This window comes from Chelonia mydas, chromosome 13 (assembly GCF_015237465.2).
Source record: "Chelonia mydas isolate rCheMyd1 chromosome 13, rCheMyd1.pri.v2, whole genome shotgun sequence".
NCBI classification, from domain to species: Eukaryota; Metazoa; Chordata; order Testudines; family Cheloniidae; genus Chelonia; species Chelonia mydas.
In genome coordinates, this window is record NC_051253.2 from 33,038,076 (window position 1) to 33,061,519 (window position 23,444).

Genomic DNA, 23,444 nt, shown 5'->3' on the forward strand with positions numbered 1-23,444 from the left:
ATGTAAGATTAGAGGATGTAAGATTAGAAGTAAGATTAGAGAAGTCAAAACATGCATGTGGACTGGTTGTTGTTTTGAAATGATTTCATCCGCTTTGTTCCGTTTGCTAGTAACTGAACTTGTATTCAGAAGGCTGTTTATCACCATATCAGTGGTCATAGGCCCCCAAAAGGAGGAAATACAAGTGTCTAGTTGAACCTATTCAGTAATAACAGGTTGGCATTAGATGAGGGGTTGTACCCAGGTCCTGGTCCAAGAGTAGAAGAATCATAAGATTCCACGGGCAAGACACCAAACACGTGAGCCAGTGCACTCAGAGAGACCACACAGTGGTTGGAGGTGCAATTAGCACCGTAACCATGACACCTCTTAATTGTGCCTTTTTGAGCTGCCCACATCTTGGTTTTCCTGCTAGGAAAGACCACATGTTTGTAATCAAGATGGCTGTTTCATTGCTCCTTAGGTTGGTGCTCATGACAAAAGCTGGTTGAATACTGCAAATACCAACCAGACAACCAAACAAAAACCAGGTAGATACAACAGTTAACCAAACTAGGGGCTGTGATTAATTGGTGGTCCATGGAACACTTGCTGTTGACATGCCTCAGGTTCCTCTGTAGCGCCACTATCTGGCAGAAAAAAAACAGTGGGCGGGTGGGGGCATAGGTAGATCCTGGAAAAAAAATAGTGGTGATACTCTTCTGAACTCCACCCACGAAATAAGCTCTGCGCATGTGAGTCACCAAGTAGATTGTGGTCACCGGGTAGAATGTACCTAGTGCAATTTGGCTGCTGCTTTGTTTGGATTGCTGTTTGGGTCTGTCGGGCTCCAAGGGCTTGGCTCTTTCTTGAGTTGGGGGGAAGGGAAAGTGGATGATACTTCCCTAAATGCCCTTGGGGGAAGCAGAGGGTAAGGGATAGGAATCGGATAGCTTGGAGTCTATTCCTCAAACTTAAATATTCCACCCTGTCTGCCTACAATATACAAAAGCCATGCTGATATGTTATGGGATTTTTGTTTTGAGATCATGTCACTAACTGCACACAACTAAAGGCCGACTTCAGATACTGCTAGAGAATTTGGCCATAAACTTTGAAAATAACCCAGTCTCTAGATGACTCTGCTTCAAAGTTTCAAAGAAAGATAAAAGTGGCTTGATCAGAAGAGATCTCATTTACCACATGAGATTAAATAGCCAGATTGTCTCCTCTGGGGTCACAGTGACAGGAGTGGAATTGCCTATGATCACAGCTACATAAACATGTTAATAGGTCCCTTTGGTAGCACATGCCAAAATATTTGTAAAATCCATGAAACAGGAGGGAGTGGGAAGTAGGAGGAGACAGAGAGAGAGAGGAAGAATTCCCTGGGTCTTCGTGATCTGAAATAAACAATAAAAAGCCAAGGGAATGAATGTTGTCAGTGGACCATTCTGAGGATTTACCTTATTCTGTCTGAAATGATGGTGCTTGTCTTAGACATGGCTGGGTACATGTTGGATAGATGGAGGCTGTGTTTTATATGAGAGAGTGAGATGTTGCCAATGGAATGTGTCTGATTACTGTTCAAGACAGAACGGATGAAGTGTCAGCTTTCACAACAGGTAATTTTTTCTCTTTTTTTGTTTCTTGTTTAGTCCAAATTCATATTCTTTTCTTTTCTTTTCAAAAATTTCTTTTGATGGGAAATAGATTTTTGAGGAAACAGAAATTTCACCAAAATAAATTGCTTTAATAAAAAAAGTGTTTTTGTTGAAAAAAAGAAAATCCAAAAAATGGTAAGTTTGTTTATTTGTTAGTTTTTGACAACCAACCTCCCTGTCCCCCCAAATTGGGGGTGGTGGTGGTGGTTTTTTTAATGAAAACTCTGAACATTTCAATAATATTTTATGGGTTGTTTTTTTTTTCATCATTTTCATCAAAATTGTACATAGGATAGAAAATATCTTCCCAGCTAGCTCCACTTAACAGTCCCTTTTGTTTCCATCTATCTTCTCAACAAAGATTTTTTTCATTCTTTCAATCCTTTTTTTTCCTGTCCAGATCTGAACTCCCTCTATTTCTGCTGTATCCCATTTTGAGATGGGGAGATCAGTAACAGAACACAATATTCCAGAAGAAGACTTCTTATTAATTGATGGAATGCCATGGGACTATTTTCAGTGCTATTCTCCATCATAATTCTTATTCATCATGGCTGAGTTTTTTTTCAACGGAGCTTAAGTTTCTGGCTCCCACTGAAAGTTATAGCGTGTCCCTTTGAAAATAACAGCCAATAGGACACTTGAGTAGTAACTTTTCTTTCCTGGGTAAAATATCTTATAGAATCGTAGCTTCATAGACTCCAAGGCCAGAAGGGACCATTGTGATAATCTAGTCTGACCTCCTGTATAACACAGGCCAGAGAACTTCCCCAAATTTCCACAGGCCCTACAACTTCCCCAACTCACGTCTCAGTTCCATGTCTATGAAAAAGAGAGAAAAATCATTGCCCATTTCGCCACACTGTTACACGTGTGGAGAATGAATTAATCAGTGTTTGTCAGTGACATGGTGACAGGGCAGCTGCCCCCTTTCCCCTTTTCTGGTCTCTCTGAGCACCCACTTCTTGCCCCTTTCGTGTCTTGGGATGGAATCTTCTTGCCGGTCTTCCACTCTTGGTGATGGGGATGCAGCCACACTGCCCTGTGTACCAACAACATATCAGCCTGCAGGTCCATCTGGGTTTCAGAGTGACAAGGTGGGCGAGGTAATATCTTTTATTGTACCAACTTCTGTTCGTGAGAGAGACAAGCTTTCAAGCCCCACAGAGCTCTTCTTCAAGTCTGAGAAAGGTACTTCAAGGATCACCGCAAAATACAAGGTGAAACAGATTGTTTAGTATAAGTAGATAGCACATATTCTATGGGACCATTCAAGGTAGAGTGGCCCATTAACACCTGTGCAGTCACAGGACAAAAAAAAAGGGTTATTGGGTTACACATCTTTGTAATAAGCCATAAATCCATGGTCTCTGTTCAGTCCAGGATATTTAGGGTTTAGCAAAGCTATGAATTTAAAGTCCCAGGCTTATCTTTTGAAAGTGTTGTGCAGGTTTCCTTGGAGGAATAGGATGATAGGTCAGATATAGCGTGATGGCTCTGTGAAAAGTGTTCACCCACATGTGACATGATGTTTTTGTCTTTTTTATAATTTTCCTGTGTGAGTTTATTTGAGTGTGTACTGACTGTCGATTGCACCCACGTAGCTGTTATTGGGGTACTTAGTGCATGGGATGAGGTACACCACATGTTGTGAAAGGCATGTGTAGGATGCATGGATCTTGAAAGGTGTGTTTTGGGGAGTGTTGATCATTGTAGCAGTGGAGATATGTCTGCAGGTTTTGCATCTGTTATGGCAGGGTCTGTTGCTGCTTTGAGTTGGTGTGTCCTGGTCTGTGGGGAACTTGCTTCTGATGATGAGCTTGGAGAGGGGGGAGTTGCATGAAGGCCAGAAGTGGGAATTCAGGAAAGATTTATTTCAGAATCGGGTCCCCATCGAGTATAGGTTGTAGTTGTTTGATGATACCCTGTATGGATTCCAGCACGGAGGGGTCGGTGACAACTATGGGTGTGCAGTCAGAGTGGGGTTTATTTCCGTATCGAAGCAGGATGTCTTGGGGTATTTGGGTGGCCCGTTCCATGATGCGATCTACTTCTCTGGTGGAGTATCTGCCCACCACACTTTCAAAAGATGAGCCTGGAAGCTTAAATTCATAACTCTGCTAGACACTAAAAATCCTGGACTGAACAGAGTCACTGGATTTATGGCTTGGCTTCTTACAACAATATGCAACCCACTAACCCACTGTTTTTGCCATATGACTGCAGAAGGGTTAATAGGCTACTTTACCTTGAATGGTCCCTTTTGATATGTGCTAACTTCTTATTCTAGACAATCTGTTCCACCTTGCATATAGCTGTGACACTTGGAGGACCTTTACCAGATCTGAATCCAGCACAAAACGTCTAGTTGAATCTGAACATTTGAAAGAGACATCCAATCTCATTTTAAAGACAAAAATCCACCACGTCCCTGGGTAAGTTGTTCCAGTCATATTTGTTCTCATTTTTTAAAAAAATGTGTGCCCTTATTTCAAATCTGAATTTATCTAGCTTCAGGTTCTAACCACTGAATTCTGATATGCCTTTATCTGCTAGATCAAACAGATTTCTACAGTCAGAACTCTTCTCCTTGTTTTGGAACATACAGACTGTGATCAAGTTGCTTGTTAACATTCTCTTGTGCAAGCTAAATAGAGTGAGCTTCTTGAGTCCTTCACTGTAAAGCAGATTTTTCAAACCTATGATCATTCTCACAGCTCTTTTTTTAACACTTTCCAATTTTTCAAGATCCTTTTTAAAGTGTGGACACCAGAAGTGGAAACAGTATTCCAGTCATGGTCACACTAATTACGTATATGTATGCAATATCACCTCTCTATTCCTACTCAATATTCCCTTTTTATACATCCAGAGATTGATTAACTCTCTTAGCCACATCGTCACACTGGGATCTCAAATTCGGTTGGTTATCAACTGTAACCCCCAAGCCCTTTTCAGAGTAACTGCTTTTGATGGCACAGTCCTCAATCCTGTATATGCAACCTACTTTGCAACCTATAGATATATGACATTGTGCATTAATTTGAATTAATTAATTAATTAATCAGAATGTCATGCAGTACTAAATCAAATACCTTACAGAACTTTATGATGTCAACACAGTTACTTTTATCAGCTGAGCTTGTAAATTCAGCAAAAAATAAAAAAAAGTATCAAGTTTGAAGTCTCCAAATCAAAATTTGAATCTCTCTCCAAGAGATATGCTCTCATTCAATCATAAGATATGAGCGTGATGCAAGAATCACTTGGGGAAATTCTCTAACCTGTGTTATGCAGGAGGTCAGACTAGATGATCACATTGGTCTCTTCTTGCCTTAAATTCTATGAATTTTTATTAATCCTATTTTAGTCCCCTGTAGATAACCAATGGCTGGACTAGAGAAGGGAAACCACACACGCATCACAGAGTTCCTGCTTGTAGGATTTGAAACTCTTCCCGAGCTGCAGATAACCCTCTTTGTGGTGTTCTTTATCATTTACCTAGCAACTGTTGCGGGGAACCTTCTCCTCGTTCTGACCGTGTGGACGGATCACCACCTACACACCCCCATGTATTTCTTCCTCAGCAATTTATCCTTCCTGGAAACTGGCTATGTCTCCACTATCATCCCCAGGCTGCTGGCGAGTCTTGCAACAGGTGACAAGACCATTTCTCTCCTGGGCTGTTTCCTTCAGTTGTTTGTTTTTAGCTTTCTGGGTGCTACTGAGTGTTTCCTCCTGACTGGGATGTCCTATGACCGGTACTTGGCAATATGTGATCCACTGCATTATGCAAGCAATATGAGCCCCAGGTTTTCCTTTCTGCTGGCCTTTGCTTCTTGGGCATTAGGCTTTGTGGCTCCTTCCTTCACAGTAATTATGGCATCCCTGTTGCCCTTCTGTGGCCCTAGTGAGATCAACCACTTTTTCTGTGATTTAACAGCTCTGTTGAAGCTTCCATGTACCAACACCAGCCTGATAGAGACAACAGCTCTAATCTCTGCCTTTACTATATCAATGGTCCCATTTGTCCTGACCATCACGTCCTATGTCTATGTCATCCTGACCATCCTGAGAATCCCATCGACCACGGGGAGGAAAAAGGCCTTTTCCACCTGTTCCGCTCACCTCATTGTGGTTTCAATGTTCTACGGGGCTCTGATCATCATGTATGTGGTACCATCAGGAAACCAGTCTCTGGATTTCAATAAGGTGTTCTCCCTGCTTTACACGGTGGTGACTCCCATGTTCAATCCCATTGTCTACAGCCTGAGGAACCAGGAGGTAAAAGATGCCTTGAGGAGAGCTATTGGTAAAATGTGGCCTTCCACCAAAATGTAGCTGTCACTAAGTTCCTCTTTTTGAATGAACTTATAAGGGAGGAAAAGTTAGGAGTGAAATTTATATGTCAAACAGTCCTACAATGTTTTTCTTAGCCTCAGATTCTTTTTTTTCCCTTCTTCCATGGTTTAGGTTGCTGCCTTAAATGTGATCTGAAAATGGCCAAGAGAAGGGAGTTTTATTAATGATGCAGAAAGAAGGCCTAAATAGTTTTGTAACTGTTCTTAACTGTGATTTTAAAAGGGGCCTAGTGGATTTAGGCACCCAACACTTGTTGAAAGTTCACACGATCGTCCTGTCTCCAACAATACCAGCTACTTCAGAGGAAAGAACGAATACCATGGTGATCGTGGCTGGGATTCTTTTAAGATGTCACAAGTAATTAGATGTCACTCAAATTCTTCTGACATTCAACAGGAATTTGGCACTTAATCCTCTTAGCTTCCCTTGAAAATCCCAGGCCAAGTTTTCGATGTAGTCCACCAGACTGAGTTGTGGTCAGGGTAATCTCCCTTGAACACTTGTTTCTTTACTCTTAGGTCTCTTGGGTATCAAGTGCAGATGAGATAATGTGCATTTCTAAGAATCAGAATCATACTTTCATAACAGGTCTCATGCCTGCTGCTGTTAATACATTAAAGGATCATGGGAATGTGATCAAGCCCGTATATTTTAGATTCTCATAGAAACACCAGTCTCAATGGAGGTAGGCAAAGAAAGGTATTCCATTTCATGGAGGAGTTTGATATTTCAAAATCGGGCTGCATTCCGACTAAGAGCAAAAACCAAAAAGTTAAAAATTCTCCATGAAGGGGGATGGAGATGTGGTTCCAGAGCAGTCCAATCAGCTCTCATCCTGAGCTGCTGGTATTTCAAACAGAAGTGAAATAATAATCAGTAATGCATGTGAAAAATGAAATGAGTTGTTCAAACCCTTTTCAGGGTTGCGGGAAATCATGGGGCATTCATGCAACAGGGGGATGTCAGACAATAGTTGTTTAATTGCAGTAAATATTGAGATTCAAAGAGTTAAAGTTTTATAATCATTAAAACAAATTGTCAAGATCACCTGTCAAAATATACAAAGTCAGTATCCTTAAATAGATCACTATTAAGTTCTCAAGCAGCATTTTTCTTACTTTGCCTCGCTATAAATTCTGGTTATTATTGATAGAAATATTTTTTGTTGCTGTGTGTGTGTACATTGAAATCAATATTTGCCAACATTTACCAATAAAAATCTAATCCTTCCAAGGCCAGTTATAATTAGAGCCGGTCGGGGGAAAAAAATCCTGTGTGGAAAAATATTTTCTTTGAAATAATTCAGATTTTAATAGAAATACCAAAAGCCCACAAAGATAAAAAAAATCAGGGTTTGGTTTCCATTTTTGTTTTGTTTTATTTTTTCTATAAAACCCCCATATCATTTGATGAAAATGACCGGTTTCAGAGTAGCAGCCATGTTAGTCTGTATCTGCAAAAAGAAAAGGAGTACTTGTGGCACCTTAGAGACTAACCAATTTATTTGAGCATAAGCTTTTGTGAGCTACAGCTCACTTCATCTGTTTTTCTTCCCCAAGAAAATTTCTGTTTTCTTTAAAACTTCTTTCCTTCCAGGAAATATTTCAACAGAAAGTTTTCAATCCACAGCCAGATTTTCAAAGGATCTAAATAGGGAGATAGGCACTGAGGAAGATTTTCGAAACTGCCAAAGTGATTTAGTCACCTCATTGTTTACAATGGCAGATAGCTGAATAGCTTAGGTGCTTTTAAAACTCCCACCTTTGTAATTCTGACCTCAGGCCTAGTGATGATGAACTCTGGTCAAACACAGATTCTAAGAGGCTCATTTCAGCCTTCTTGTTTGCTGAAATACTCACTTCTGTATCAAAACAACTACCATTGCGGTCAACATATTTTCTTGCCCAGTGTTTTCCTCAGGGGGCCTTCACGTTGTTCTTCTTCAGGCTGTAGATCATATGGTTTAACATGGGAGTGAGGACGGTGTAGGTGAAAGACAGCAGCTTTTTGGTATCTGGGGAGTAGCTGGACTTGGGTCATAAGTAGATCAAGCTGTCCTTACTGTAGAAGAGAGTCACAACAATGAAGTGTGGAAAGCATGCAGGGAAGGCTTTTTGCCTGCTGTCTCCTGACCATTAGACCAAAGGGCCTATTTGTAAGTGAAGGCCTATTATCAAGTGACCCAAAGCCCCAGCAAAGTTTAAAAATAATTTGTAGTAATAATGCTTAATTGTATCACCTTTATTAAGAGCAGAAAAAAATAATTTAGTGAGAATGAGACGTTGAGTTGTTTAATGTTTAGCACAATATTCTCTTTAACAGAACAAGTGTTCTGAATGCAAGATGTACTACTCATGTTAGTATGGGAAGTTTGACTATTGCAATATCTGTAACAGAGAAAGTAGATTATGAGTAATTATCTTGAGTGTACATTTGGGTTATTAATTGGATCAGACAGGACTGGGATTAGACTTCCTTGAGCTGCAGCCTTTGGTTCCATAAGGACTGAGTATTGCAGGTCTCTCCTTGTTATGTGCTGTTCTTAAATAAAAAAGGCAATTTTATTAATAAAGGGAACCAAGCTTGACTACTCCTGTCTCACTATTTTATTGTTACCTTCTAAGACTGGACCACTAATCAATTTTCTATATAAAGGTAAGAGCCAGGATGGTGTAGATGATATGCATGTAAGAGATGAGGATCAGCATAAAGGGGGACAATTATAAGAGAGCCTGTTAAGGCATACATCTGAGAAAAGCTTTGTCACAGACTCACAGGTCAAGCCCATTCTTGGCCCCATGCGGTCCGTGTGGGGAACCCCCTTCAGTGAGACAGCCCTTATAGGGGGTCCACTCTCTCTCGGGGGTTAAGCCCCTCCACCTCCTGGAGCCGCACCTCTCCGAGCCTTAGCACACCTGTTTCTCGCCGTGGGCCCCCTCAGGGAGTCCACTTGCTCTGGATCCCAAGGGCCTCCACTCCCAGAGGGAATGATGCCACCCTGTTCTCTAGACTGGAGTGACTCTCAGCCGGTGTAAAACAGGAGGGTTTATTGAGTGTTTGAACACAGCCTAGGAAACTCTCAGGGCCCTCAGGCCTGGCATCCCTGAGCACAGCACATCCAAATTTCCCCAGGTGGGCTCTGCCTGCCCTCTCTCCCCAGCCCAGAGCCCCCCTGCTTCCCAGCTGGGCTTCTGATATCACCGGCCCAAGCTCCGCCTCTGTCCATTGTCTTATCTCCAAGTAAACAGGGTCACCTGGGCCTCCTCCCCTCTCTTCTGTCCTCTGGCCGCTTCTGGCTGGAACCAGCTCGTTAGGTCACCGGGGTCCTTTCCTCACAGCCCATTGTCCTCCCACTGGCCAGAACCAGCTGTGACTCCTGATCTGGACCTCTGGGTCACCAGGTCACCAGTCCCTGGGGTCTCCATTCTCCAGGCCATTGGCCGGGGTCCCAAGTTCCCTCGCCGGTCTCCTGTAACAACCAACTCCCTCTCCCATCACCTCGTTAAACCAGTAACACCCAGGTAAACTGAGTCCCACCCCCTCTGCATGCAAACCATTGGAAAACAAGGAAAAAACAAGAAAATGCCCCAGTTCGTCACAAGCTTCAGCATGCGGGGGGCAGGGTGGGGGGGTCTGTTGCTGAAGAAATAGTGCTGATGTACTATGCTTAATAGTCTGTAAGGCCTTTGATTTAATACCACACAAAATTTGGTGGGAACTGTAGTTCCGGTGCCTCACACTTCCATTCTCCTTTATTGACCAGACTTCCTGATCAGGACTACATCTCCCTTGTCACCCCTCTTGTAGATTCCTCCTCCCATTGGTGTATCGTGGGAGATGTGGTGCAGCTTAGGTGCATAGCCCATAAAGGAAAATGGCCCATGAGGCAATTAAACTACAACTTCCACAAGGCACTGAGGAACCATATCCAAATTTAAATATTTCAGACTTCAGCTTGATATACTTGTTGTTGGATGAAATATTTCCAAATTTTTTACAAATAAACAAAATTTTCTGCATAGAGCAGACTCTTTTTGTGAAAACGTTTAATTGAAAACCCAATGTTCTGTTGAAAAAAGTTTCATTGGAAAATTTTCAATAAGCCTTACTTTTTTTTGGTCAAAACTAGAGCTGGAATAAATTTTCCAAATTTAAGTTTAAATTAAAAACAATTGGTAGAATTCTCTCTCTCTCTTCTTTCTGCTCTAGTGGGCCAAAGCTAGATAGCTGGTTGATGTTCATAAGAAATTATTTATATATATATAAGCAGGGTCTGAATGAATTCTTCCTTGACAGGTAGCTGGGAGCAGGAGAGACTTTGGGTGTGTTTATGTAAATACAGTTTGCTCCTGCTCTGCTTACATATTCAGCAGATAGAGCGGTGTCAAAGTGATCAACTTTGGCAGATGTTGAGTTACAAATCACCTTAGTACTGAATGCAGCGGTAGTGAAATATGTGGTATTTCATATGTAGTGAAATATCAGTGCTGTAATTATTTTAGGAATACAGGGAAGCAGGACTGTGCTTAACCTGTCCCAAATGAGGGGGTCACCCTCAGTTGAAAGAACCTCATTAAGCCAGGGACTTGAATGTTAGGACCCTGTGAAAGTAAGAGGGGTGGGGACAGGTGTCTTAGCTAGGCGGCTGCACCAAGGGTCCTCCCTGGACTGGTTTAACCTGTTCCTCACCACTGTTCAAAGAAAGAGCTAAGTAGGCTTCATTAGGAGTCTTTTTGTTATTTTAAATGCTTGATCAGAGCTGAAATCGCTTGTGTGGGGGACTATGTTCTGACCAGAGCTGAAAATCACTGAGAGCTGAAATCACTTAAGTTGGAGGAGTGTTTCTGCCCAGCCTGCAAAGAGCTGAACATCACTATGAGACTGATGTGCAGAGGTCACAGCAGAGAGGCAGATGGCAGCAGAAGATGACTGACAGTCAGCAGGTGAATGAACATCTGGTAAGGCAGTGAGCAGAATGAGCAGCTGGCGAGGCGGCCAGGCAGCACAGCGCACGGCTGGCAGAGAGACGCAGCGAGTGGGCAGCTGGTGGAGAAGTGCAGCAAATGGCCAGCAGGGCAGCTGCAAAGAGGGGCCATGGAGCAAGTAAGGTGCCTCCTTACTTCCACCCAGGGTGGGAGGTGAACTTTACAGATGCACCTATGAACTCTAGGTCTGCACTGACCAAGGACAGCAACTGCAAGTGGAGTGCAGAGAAGGGACGGGCATGTTAAAGGGACTTTTGCGTTGCTGGACTTAAGAACCTGAAGGGAAAAGGACACTGCCCAACTTATTTGGAGGTGGGTCTTTTGCTTAGGGTTTATGTATATGAATCCTGTTTGCGGTGTTTTCCCAAATTAACATCCAGTTACTTCCCTCCTGTCATTAAAAGTTTCTTTTCTACACTCAGATTCTGTGCTTGCAAGTGGGGAAGTAATGCCTCTCAGGGGTGGTGTGTAATTTTACCAGGTTACTGGGTGGGAGCTTGAGCCGGTTCTGTGTTGTATCAATAGAAAGGAACCCCTAGATGTTGAACCTGGCCCTGGTTGCTGCTGGCTCTGCCTGGCAGAAGGGTTTTATATATATATATATATATATATATATATATATATATATATATATATATATATATATATATATATATGGCGTTTGACTGTATATATATACACATATATAAGACACCTGAACCACAACTCCCACAAAATGTTGTGTGGTATTAAGTCAAATGCCTTATATATATGCATATATATATACACACATTTTCAGCAATCAATTTTTTTTTTTTTTTTTTTTAATTTTAAAAATTTTGATAAACCAGTAAAAATTTTCCTGTGAAATATTTTACTGTTTTTACTGTTAGACAAAACCAACATCTTAAAAGAAACCAAGAAACCAATATATAGCCAGTGGAGATTATTTCGTATGGTACATGTGCAATACAGCCCTGAAAAGAAGCGACATCTAGACAGTTTAGAGACACGATTGCAGACTGGAAGTCAGGACTTGTCCAGATAACCAGTTAGTGGGTGTCAAGCTGGGGTGAAAATGTACAGCGCTGTGTATTAACTGTCAGTGTGGACCCTGCTACCATGCACTAAAATTTCTCCAGTGTGCATTGACCTACTCCTGTTTCAAAGAACAGTAGAACAGAACACACTAGGGAACCTTTAAAGCTCTGAACCATGGTCCACATGGACAGGTAGCATGTGGTACATTTTCATCCCAGCTTGCTGTGCACTAACTGTTCATTTAGACAAGCCCTCATATTCTGATCTTGGTAACAGCAGTATAAATCAGGAGTTAGTCACTATAAGTGAGGTTGGAATCTGATCCCGGCTCCCTTCTTTAAAGGCTGACATTCTTAACAAACAGAAGTGTGTTCATTTGGTGATTTCAGATAATCAAGGAGTCATAATATCAGAGTTTCCACTACATAAAATATTCACCTCCCTATCAAAACACATTTCTTTTGTTCAAAATTCCCTTGAGGGTCCCTTTCACCTCATTGTTCCTCAGGCTATAGATAATGGGATTTAACATGGGTGTGAAGACTGTGTAGGAAAGAGAGAGCAGCTTTTTGGTGTTTGTGGAGTAAATGGATTTGGGTGGGAGGTAGGTGAAACTGGCCATGCCGTAGAATAGAGTCACCACAATGAGGTGAGAGGAGCAGGTGGAAAAGATTTTGGGCCTGCCTATGGCTGTTGGCATCTTTAGGATGGTGGAGATGATATGGACATAGGAAAAGAGGATAATCAGAAAGGGTGGAAAAGTAAGTATAGTGGAGGCAATTAATGCAAATCATAGAATCATAGAATCATAGAATATCAGGGTTGGAAGGGACCCCAGAAGGTCATCTAGTCCAACCCCCTGCTCAAAGCAGGACCAAGTCCCAGTTAAATCATCCCAGCCAGGGCTTTGTCAAGCCTGACCTTAAAAACCTCTAAGGAAGGAGATTCTACCACCTCCCTAGGTAACGCATTCCAGTGTTTCACCACCCTCTTAGTGAAAAAGTTTTTCCTAATATCCAATCTAAACCTCCCCCATTGCAACTTGAGACCATTACTCCTCGTTCTGTCATCTGCTACCATTGAGAACAGTCTAGAGCCATCCTCTTTGGAACCCCCTTTCAGGTAGTTGAAAGCAGCTATCAAATCCCCCCTCATTCTTCTCTTCTGCAGACTAAACAATCCCAGCTCCCTCAGCCTCTCCTCATAAGTCATGTGCTCTAGACCCCTAATCATTTTTGTTGCCCTTCGCTGGACTCTTTCCAATTTATCCACATCCTTCTTGTAGTGTGGGGCCCAAAACTGGACACAGTACTCCAGATGAGGCCTCACCAGTGTCGAATAGAGGGGAACGATCACGTCCCTCGATCTGCTCGCTATGCCCCTACTTATACATCCCAAAATGCCATTGGCCTTCTTGGCAACAAGGGCACACTGCTGACTCATATCCAGCTTCTCGTCCACTGTCACCCCTAGGTCCTTTTCTGCAGAACTGCTGCCTAGCCATTCGGTCCCTAGTCTGTAGCGGTGCATTGGGTTCTTCCGTCCTAAGTGCAGGACCCTGCACTTATCCTTATTGAACCTCATCAGATTTCTTTTGGCCCAATCCTCCAATTTGTCTAGGTCCTTCTGTATCCTATCCCTCCCCTCCAGCGTATCTACCACTCCTCCCAGTTTAGTATCATCCGCAAATTTGCTGAGAGTGCAATCCACACCATCCTCCAGATCATTTATGAAGATATTGAACAAAACCGGCCCCAGGACCGACCCCTGGGGCACTCCACTTGACACCGGCTGCCAACTAGACATGGAGCCATTGATCACTACCCGTTGAGCCCGACAATCTAGCCAGCTTTCTACCCACCTTATAGTGCATTCATCCAGCCCATACTTCCTTAACTTGCTGACAAGAATGCTGTGGGAGACCGTGTCAAAAGCTTTGCTAAAGTCAAGAAACAATACATCCACTGCTTTCCCTTCATCCACAGAACCAGTAATCTCATCATAAAAGGCGATTAGATTAGTCAGGCATGACCTTCCCTTGGTGAATCCATGCTGACTGTTCCTGATCACTTTCCTCTCCTCTAAGTGCTTCAGGATTGATTCTTTGAGGACCTGCTCCATGATTTTTCCAGGGACTGAGGTGAGGCTGACTGGCCTGTAGTTCCCAGGATCCTCCTTCTTCCCTTTTTTAAAGATGGGCACTACATTAGCCTTTTTCCAGTCATCCGGGACTTCCCCCGTTCGCCACGAGTTTTCAAAGATAATGGCCAAGGGCTCTGCAATCACAGCCGCCAATTCCTTCAGCACTCTCGGATGCAATTCGTCCGGCCCCATGGACTTGTGCACGTCCAGCTTTTCTAAATAGTCCCTAACCACCTCTATCTCTACAGAGGGCTGGCCATCTCTTCCCCATTTTGTGATGCCCAGCGCAGCAGTCTGGGAGCTGACCTTGTTAGTGAAAACAGAGGCAAAAAAAGCATTGAGCACATTAGCTTTTTCCACATCCTCTGTCACTAGGTTGCCTCCCTCATTCAGTAAGGGGCCCACACTTTCCTTGGCTTTCTTCTTGTTGCCAACATACCTGAAGAAACCCTTCTTGTTACTCTTGACATCTCTTGCTAGCTGCAGCTCCAGGTGCGATTTGGCCCTCCTGATATCTTTCCTACATGCCCGAGCAATATTTTTATACTCTTCCCTGGTCATATGTCCAACCTTCCACTTCTTGTAAGCTTCTTTTTTATGTTTAAGATCCGCTAGGATTTCACCATTAAGCCAAGCTGGTCGCCTGCCATATTTACTATTCTTTCGACTCATCGGGATGGTTTGTCCCTGTAACCTCAACAGGGATTCCTTGAAATACAGCCAGCTCTCCTGGACTCCCTTCCCCTTCATATATCTCAAAAAGGTAGGAGTCTGCATAGACGAACTCTAGAATGGTGGGTGCATCACAGAAGAAGTGGTTCAATTCATTGGACCTGCAGAATGGGAAACTAAACAACCATGTTGTTTGCAGACTTCCCACGGGAATCCCTGAAAACCAAGACGTCACTGCCAGCTTTTTAAAAAATTTCTTGTTCATGATGGTGGTGTAGTGCAGTGGGTCACACCTGGCCACATAGCGGTTATACGCCATGGCGGACAGGAGGAAGGACTCTGTGATGCCAAAGAAGAAGAAATTTGTATGTGTCATGTCACCAGAGCAGTAGATGTCTTTATTCTTAGAGACGAGGTTCATCAGCATCTTTGGTACAGTGACTAAATTGAAAATGTGCACGAAGGACAAGTTCTGGAGGAAGAAATACATGGGGCAGTGAAGGGCAGGGTCCACTAGTGTGGTAAGGATGATGAGAAAGTTTTCTATCAGTGTTAGCAGATAAATAACCAGAAATACCACAAAAAAACAGAAGGTGGATCTGGGGAACCTCAGGAGAATGAACTCAATGATGACGATCTTATGCCATTTTTTAAAAAAAGTATTTATAATCTGGAGTCATCATAAAGAAAGATCTAGGAATAAATCCTGCCCTGTTTTTTTTTGCTTGAACATCAGAGCTTCTGCATATGTATAATTGAGAGCATAGCCTGGATCTTCTTGAATTCACTCTGTTGGGGAGGTGGGGTTTCCTGTCTCCAGGATTCTAGTATAAGGATAGATTCTTTCAATTCCTCTTCAAAAATGTTCTTCTACAGTTCCCAGTTCAAGTTAGACAACAGTCAGTATCGCTAAGACTTGGCAAAGATCCATAGTGTCTCAAAACATCATCAAAATGCAGTGTGATGCTCGTTCCCTTTTACACCTTGTTAGGGTAATGAAGGAGGAAAGGAGCAGATACCACCCAGAAGTATATGTTCTACATGAGAGAAACAAACAAAGAAATGGGTGGTGGTCAGGAGGGGAAATGTAGTTTTCATATGATTCCCACCAGCAAACTTAACTCAGTTGATGTTGCTTAGATGTGTAATGTACATTTTTGTTCCCCTGTTGTACTTGCTCCATTTAAATCAAAATGAGTCTACGACTGCTGACTGACAGAGGAGCATGAAGAAATTAAATACTCTTCTTTATTTGTTTTCAAAAATTACAACTTGCAACTCAGTTGACAAGTCAAGATTGCCGGTGTCAGACCCCAGAAAGAAAAAAAAGAGAAACAAACAACACCCCCCCAGAAAACCAGGATGATGAAAAAACATAAAAAATAATGAATGATACAACCACAAAGGCATAGAGTTCATGGCCTAACAGGCCCACTGGATCATCTAGTGAGAACTCCTCTCCATCACAGGCCTGCAACACCAGCCATCACCTGCCCACTTAACCCAACAATGATTGGAGTCTGAAAAAAACATAAAATACAAAGAAAACAGTGAAACAAAACAAAACAAAAAGGGTGAAAGAGGTTCAGTGTTACAACACACACAGAAACATGCGCACCCCCACACCACGCATGCCCCACCCACACCCACCCACCCACCCATCAGGAAGACAGGAGCCTTATGAAGAAGATGAAACATACAAAAATAAAGAGAATGGCAATGAAGACCAAGGACTAATCATAATGAAGAGCAGTAAAAATGAAAACACGAAATAAAACACAAAATAGACAATTTTTTCCCCATCAAATGAATAATTAAAAAAGAAATTCAAAGAGCCCAGCTGATGGAACAAGTCTCATTGCTTCCTTGTACTCCCCATTTTGTCTCTCTGTCTCCATCTGTTGTCTCTTGTCTTATATTGTAAGATTTTTTTGTTCTGAACTTGTACAATACCTAGCACAGGGGTTTTCAGACTTTTGTACTCGTGACCCCTTTCACACAGCAAGCCTCTGAGTGCGACCTTCCTTATAAATTAAAAATACTTTTTAATATATTTAACACCATTGTAAATGCTGGAGGCAAAGCGGGGTTTGGGGTGGAGGCTGACAGCTCGTGATCCCCCATGTAATAACCTCGCAACCCCCTGAGGGGTCCAGAACCCAAGTTTGAGAACACCCCCTATCACAATGGGGTCCTGGTCAAGGGCTAGGGCCTCTATGCATTACGTTGATGCAAAGAAATAACAATAACAACAAATGGGGTGAGATGTGGGAGTTGTTATAGGTTTGACATTCAGCCAGCATAAACCCTTAACAAGAAAGAAATGACGAGTTCAGGGTAAATTTTCTACCCTAACTTAACAACTACACAAAGATCTGTGCAGGACCTGAAATTTCTGTTTGGAAATTCTTGGGAGGTGGACAGGCTGGTGGGAAACCAGAGAAGCAGATTCAGAGCAAGCCTACCTTATTACCATTGAAACCTTAGAAAGAATCAGTATATTCCTGTAGAACAATTTGATTCTGTCAAATCAGCTTTTCCTGATATAAAATGGTTCAGGGCAGGAAAGAGCTAGAATTAATTTCAAACAGGAGGGAGTAACTCAGGGCCCCTGGCTCCCACTCCAGGATGCTCTCCGCTGGTCCAGATAAACCATCCGTTACAGCATCACTGAATTCAGGTTTCAGAGTAGCAGCCATGTTAGTCTGTATTCGCAAAAAGAAAAGGAGTACTAGTGGCACCTTAGAGACTTCATGCATCCGATGAAGTGAGCTGTAGCTCACGAAAGCTTATGCTCAAATAAATTGGTTAGTCTCTAAGGTGCCACTAGTACTCCTTTTCTTTTAGCATCACTGAAGCAAATCAGTTTTCAAAGGTACCTAAGGGAGTTTGTCACCCAACTCCCTCTGAAAGTCAATGAGACCTGGTTGCCTGACTCCATCCGGTACCTGTGAATATCTCTGTCTAAATGTCCAGTTTTGATATAAGGAGCCTAATTCTTAGCTGTGTAGCTCAGGGAAGCTCCACTTATTTTCAGCTCCCACCGGCTGGAGATTGAGATCACACCCTGCCATTTTCGGAGCAGGGTGGGGATAAACATTCCTGTCCGCCTAAAAGTTGTCATGCTTACTGTTAGGCAATAGGTTTAAAACAAACAAAGGGAAGTATTTTTTTTACACAACACACAGTCAACCTGTGGAACTCCTTGCCAGAGGATGTTGTGAAGGCCAACACTATAACAGGGTTCAAAAAAGAACAAGATAAGTTCCTGGAGGATAGGTCCAACAATGGCTATTAGATGGGATGGACTGGGATTGTGTCCCTAGCCTCTGTTTGCCAGCAGCTGGGAATGGGCAACAGGGAATGGATTACTTGATGATTACCTATTCTGTTCATTCCCTCTGGGGCACCTGTCATTGACCACTGTCAGAAGACAGAATATTGGATTTTGGTCTGACTCAGCATGGCCACTCTTATGTTCTTATCTTCGTCTGGACGACAGTTTGGGGAAACAGCTGTAGAAAAGTCAGATAAAGTAATTTGGAGTTAAAATAAATTTATGTCATCTTTTTTTTAAAACTTGTTTAAAAGTTCTCACTTTCTTTCTCATCTAGGCATGTGTCACAACAGATTTGGTCAATACTCACTATTTTTGTACACATTGTTCTGCACTGACCAATCAATGTGATCTGGGCACATAAACCCATCAGGATCCTTTCAGAATTCCAGCAATCCACTTTACTACAGTGCCTAGCCCCATAGAATAAAATGTTACCACTCATGCTAGGAAATGAGTGGCAAAATTTGCAGGATCAGTCCCTAAAGAATTGCTGCTCTCAGATATAGTTCTTCAACGTCAGAGGCCTCAAGCCTGATCTTTCAAAAGTGGAGTTTATGGCACTCAAAAAAAAAAAAAAAGGATTAATCCTTGATGGAAAAAATTATTCATTTGAACAAGAATTACTCTTTGGATTAGGACAAGACATGTATGATCATTGCAGACATGAATTATTATGATTATTAATAATAATAATAATTAATAATAATTTAAGTAAAGAAGAAGATAGAGGCTTAATGGGTGCAGTGGCAGGGAAGCCAACGAAGAGATAGAGCAGTGAGCAAAGTGTCTATATTGCTTGGGGCAGCTGGCACATCAGAAGGATGAGAGTAAAGGAAGCATCAATTGTATTTAGCTATAAAGAGGTTATTAGAGTCCTCAGTGAGGAGGAACCAGGTCCAACTGGAGGAAGTCAGTTAAAGGTAAGGGAATAAAAGAGCTGTTGTTCCTCTTTCAATAGAGCACAACAGCTGGGGAGTATCAATGTCACAAACAGTAAAGAGACTGGTGAGGTCAGTTTCAGCTCCCTGCCCCTAAGAACCTGGAGGAAGCTGGACGATTTTAATGAGGTAAATCACTGGCAGCGGTGGGTGTCCATTTCTTGTCTGAGTAGCACGGAAGGATCCTTAACAAATGAATCCTGGTCCATTGGAAGGATTTAAATATCTCTAGACAAGAACTCCTTTTAGCCCAGCCCATGTACATCCTCGCCCATATCTGGAATTAATGGTGGATCCTCCACAGCAGAGCCACTTTAGTTACCTTTGATAAATCCCCTTAAACCACAGCTGGAACAGCTGCGTCTGTGTTATCTTAGCTTATTTTTTAGGGAATGACTCATTAAACTGCTGTTTGACTTTCTTTACTCCAATTCACAGATATGTTCTCATGATTCCTGTGCCTATATCACAGGGGGGAAGTTTCAGTGATAGTGGGGCACCAAACCACACCTTGCACTTTTGTTAATTCCCCGTGGTTTCCTTCTCTCCCTAATATTGATTTTAAATCAATGATTGTTGTCAGAAGTGTTTACCTGCCTGGTTCCGTGCTTGACAGGACACAATTTTTAATGCATTCATGGGACTATGCTATCCTAGCTTCACCTTCTCTCTAAAAGCTATTCTCAAGGAAATGTTGTAGCGAACCATGCAAATACAGCCCTGTCTCAACTACTAGTGATGGGCCACTTTTACATGTGTGAAAAGTATCATAGCACAACTATAGCCATTGGGCCAGATTCCCAGCTGCTGTAGCCTAACATCACTCCACTGACGTTGTGCAGCTATTTTACTCCCTAGATCATGAGAGGAACCCGAATAAAATCTAGTCATGAGAGCAGTTGGTTAGAAAAGAGTGAATAAATAGAGTTATTTTGCCCGACTGCAGAGAAGGAATAATCCAGTGTCATATTCTTCAGTATTTATTGTTCCCACAAACATTTCTTCATGCTCACTGGGACCTCTGTGTAAGAATAATAATTAATCAGACACAGATGAATATTTATATTTATTGCTGGTTCTCATTTTATTCCAGCCAAACCCTATTTATTTGTTTAGTCATTTAAATACTTTCCGCTGTACAAGAAAATAAAACCCAATCAAATCTCTGGGTGGCCTTGAAAACCTTTTCAAAAGGTACTTTTCAACAATGAAACCCATAATTAAATACCACAGGGTCAAAAAACCCAGCAGCAACATAGGTCTGACAGAAACTGAGCCATCACCCCCCAACACCCCGTCCTCTTTAGGAAGTTTAATTATGTTCAGTGGAATTCACGCTGCAGGCTATGTAGCATTTCCTCTGTCTGACTGTCATGGAAAGTGGTCAGAAGTGTCACCTTCTGGACTACCCCATTCATGATCCACCTTCTGTTCCTGAGGCAGCCATAGACTATGAGCAAGATATTAAAATCTCTGAGAAATATAGTGTGATGGAAACTCTCTGTTATTTCAAGCCAGTGTCAGAGTACAAGTGGAAGCCAGTAAGAAGTCTGTGATCTGCAAAACACACAAGAATAAAAAAAAAAAAACCACAAAAGTAACTAGGAAATTGTTTGGACTGTGGTTTTCACAGCCTCTAACTGGGGTTGGGTGTGAAACGGTTTTCCCATCCAGCAAGAATTTTTGAGAGTTCAGAAAAAAAATTCCCATTGTGAAACAGGCCAACAAATATTTTCTGAACCAACAAACCAAATCATTCAATTAATGAATGAACCAATCAGCCAATCAAGCAGTCACTCAATTTGAGGCAATCAAAATGTTTTGTTTTGATAATTTTTAAAAAATGCTTCATTTGAATTTTAACCTTTTTATTCTTATTTTTTTAGTCCAAATAAAGTTTAATTTTGAAATTAAAAAGTCATTTTCAACTGAAACATTTTGTTTAGAAGATGTCCATTTTTGAGCAGAGAAATTCATTGAAACACATCATAAATTCATTCATTTCCCCATGTATGCATTCAGTTTACATGAATCAGCATTTTTCAGCAAAAAAATATTTTGTAGAAAAATTATCAGACAACTCTATTTCAAAGGGAGTTAGGTGCCCAAGATCCACTGAAAGGCAATAGAATTTGGGTCCCTAAATCCTTGTAAAATTCTACCCATACTTGTAATATAAATACACTGTATTGGCTAAAGCAAGAGGATAGCTGAAAATGCTACTCATATACACATTGTGCCTGGTTCAATACCGTGTTATTCTAGTTTTATCTCCATGCAACTCCAGGGAAACCTATGGAGTTTCACCAGAGTAATGGAACCAGAGTAGTGAAACCAGCCTGTTGACTCCAATGGGTTGTCCGCTGGTATAATTAAGAGCAGAACTTGTCAAACGTCTTTATCCATTTCCCACATGACCTTCAAATCAGATCAATTGTGATCCATTTTTCTCTGTTTTATCAAAGAGGTCTGAACATTCAAGGTGCTAATCTTATAGTTCCTCACCATCCATAGCATCTTGTGATTCTGAGGGGAGAGTTTCAAAGGCAAAAAGGAGAATTAATTGCTCAACTCCAATTTCAATGGAAATTGGGTATCTAAATCCTCTTTGTGACTTAGAAAATAATAGACTCATAGAATCATAGGACAGGAAGGGACCTCGAGAGGTCATTTAGTCCAAACCCTTGCACTCAGGGCAAGGCTACGTCATTACTAGACCATCCCTGATGAATGTTTGGCTGACCTGTTCTTAAAAACCTCCAATGATGGAGATTCCACACCCTCCCTAGGCAATTTGTTCCAGTGCTTAACCACCCTGACAGTTATGAAATCTTTCCTAATGCCCAACCCAACCACCCTTGCTGCAATTAAGCCCATTGCTTCTTGTCCTATCCTGAGAGGTTAAGAACAATTCTTCTCCTTCCTCCTTGTAACAACCTTTTATGTACTTGAAAACTGTTATCATGTCCCCCCACAGTCTTCTCTTCTCCAGACTAAACAAACCCAATTCTTTCAATCTTCTAGACTTTTAATCATTTTTGTTGTTCTGCTCTGGACTTTCTCATATTTGTCCGCATCTTTCCTAAAATGTGGCATCCAGAACTGGACACAACATTTCAGCTGAGGTCTAATCATCACATAGTAGAGTGGAAGAATTACTTCTCATGTCTTGCTTACAATGCTCCTGCTAATACATCCCAGAATGATGTTTGTCTTTTTGCAACGGTGTTACACTGTTGACTCATATTTAGCTTGTGATCCACTATATGTAGCTCCCAGATCCCTTTCCGCAGGACTCCTTCCTAGGCAGTCATTTCTCATTTTGTATGTGTGCAACTGATTGTTCCTTCCTAAGTGGAATACTTTGCATTTGTCCTTATTGAATTTCATCCTATTTATTTCAGACCATGTCTCCAATTTGTCCAGATCATTTTGAATTTTAATTCTATATTTCAAAGCACTTGCAACACTCCCTGCTTGGTATCACCTGCAAACTCTCTATGCCATTATCTAAATAATTGATGAAGATATTAAACAGAACCGGATCCAGAACTGATCACTGGGGGAACCCACTTGATATGCCCCTCCAGCTTGACTGTGAACCACTGATAACTATTCTCTGGGAACTGTTTTCCAACCAGCTTTGCAGCTAGTTTGTTCATGACAACCTCATGCGAGACAGTATCAAAGCCTTATAAAAGTCAAGATATACCACACCTTCTGCTTCCCCCTCCCACCCCCACATCCACAAGGCTTGCTATACTGTCAAAGAAAGCTAATAGGTTGGTTTGAAATTATTTGTTCTTGTCAAATCCATGTTGACTGTTAATTATCACCTTATTATCTTCTAGGTGTAAATTGATTGCTTGATTATTTGCTCTATTATCTTCTCAAATATTGAAGTTAAGATGACTGGTTTTTAATTACCATTATTTGTCTTTAATAATTGTCATTATTTCCCTTTTTATAGATTGGCACCATATTTGCCCTCTTCCCATCCTCTGAAATCTCTCCCGTCCCTCCCCAAAAAGACTTCCTCCCAAATTACTAAAAACAGAGGCCTACACTTTTTCCTAATCCTTTGGTGCCAATGAAGTTACTCCAGATATGCACCAGTGTAAGTGAAGTCAGAATCTGGGCCAAAATACTAAAAGTAATAAATGTCAACCCTTACTGAGTCTGGGTAAAATCCAATGGCCCCATCGAAGTCCATAGTAAAAATTCCTTTCACTTCAATGATGGGAGGTCTTCATCTTTGGGGTAGTACTGAAGTTAGTGGGACGAATACTGTTCTATAATGTTTCTCACCTTAAGTAATGGCTGGATACTCAATCCATATAAA

The 23,444-nt window shown here is 41.7% G+C and overlaps 2 protein-coding genes across 2 annotated transcripts; one reads left to right on the forward strand and one right to left on the reverse strand.

The window, feature by feature from the left end:
• The first annotated feature begins 5,030 nt into the window (after window positions 1-5,030).
• On the forward strand, window positions 5,031-5,984 carry LOC102946733 (olfactory receptor 6). Its single transcript, XM_043526809.1, has 2 exons — window positions 5,031-5,301; window positions 5,587-5,984. The coding sequence occupies exons 1-2, from the start codon at window positions 5,031-5,033 to the stop codon at window positions 5,982-5,984; spliced, it is 669 nt and encodes a 222-aa protein (XP_043382744.1).
• A 6,471-nt stretch (window positions 5,985-12,455) lies between these two features.
• LOC102946502 (olfactory receptor 10A2) lies at window positions 12,456-17,300 on the reverse strand. The gene is made up of 3 exons (XM_043527348.1): window positions 17,290-17,300; window positions 14,903-15,423; window positions 12,456-12,796 (listed from the first exon to the last, which is right to left on the reverse strand). Exons 1-3 carry the CDS (start codon window positions 17,298-17,300, stop codon window positions 12,456-12,458), a joined length of 873 nt encoding a protein of 290 aa, XP_043383283.1.
• Between the last annotated feature and the right edge of the window lie 6,144 nt (window positions 17,301-23,444).

What these genes read in the sequence shown, in the direction of transcription:
- LOC102946733 (XM_043526809.1), top strand. Translation starts at nt 5,031, where the DNA reads ATGGCTGGACTAGAGAAGGGAAACCACACACGCATCACAGAGTTCCTG. An exon ending in GCTGGCGAGTCTTGCAACAG is followed by an intron (nt 5,302 to 5,586) that starts GTGACAAGACCA and finishes GTGATTTAACAG; the next exon opens with CTCTGTTGAAGCTTCCATGT.
- LOC102946502 (XM_043527348.1), bottom strand. An exon ending in CTCCTACCTTTTTGAGATAT is followed by an intron (nt 12,797 to 14,902) that starts ATGAAGGGGAAG and finishes TTCTATGATTTG; the next exon opens with CATTAATTGCCTCCACTATA.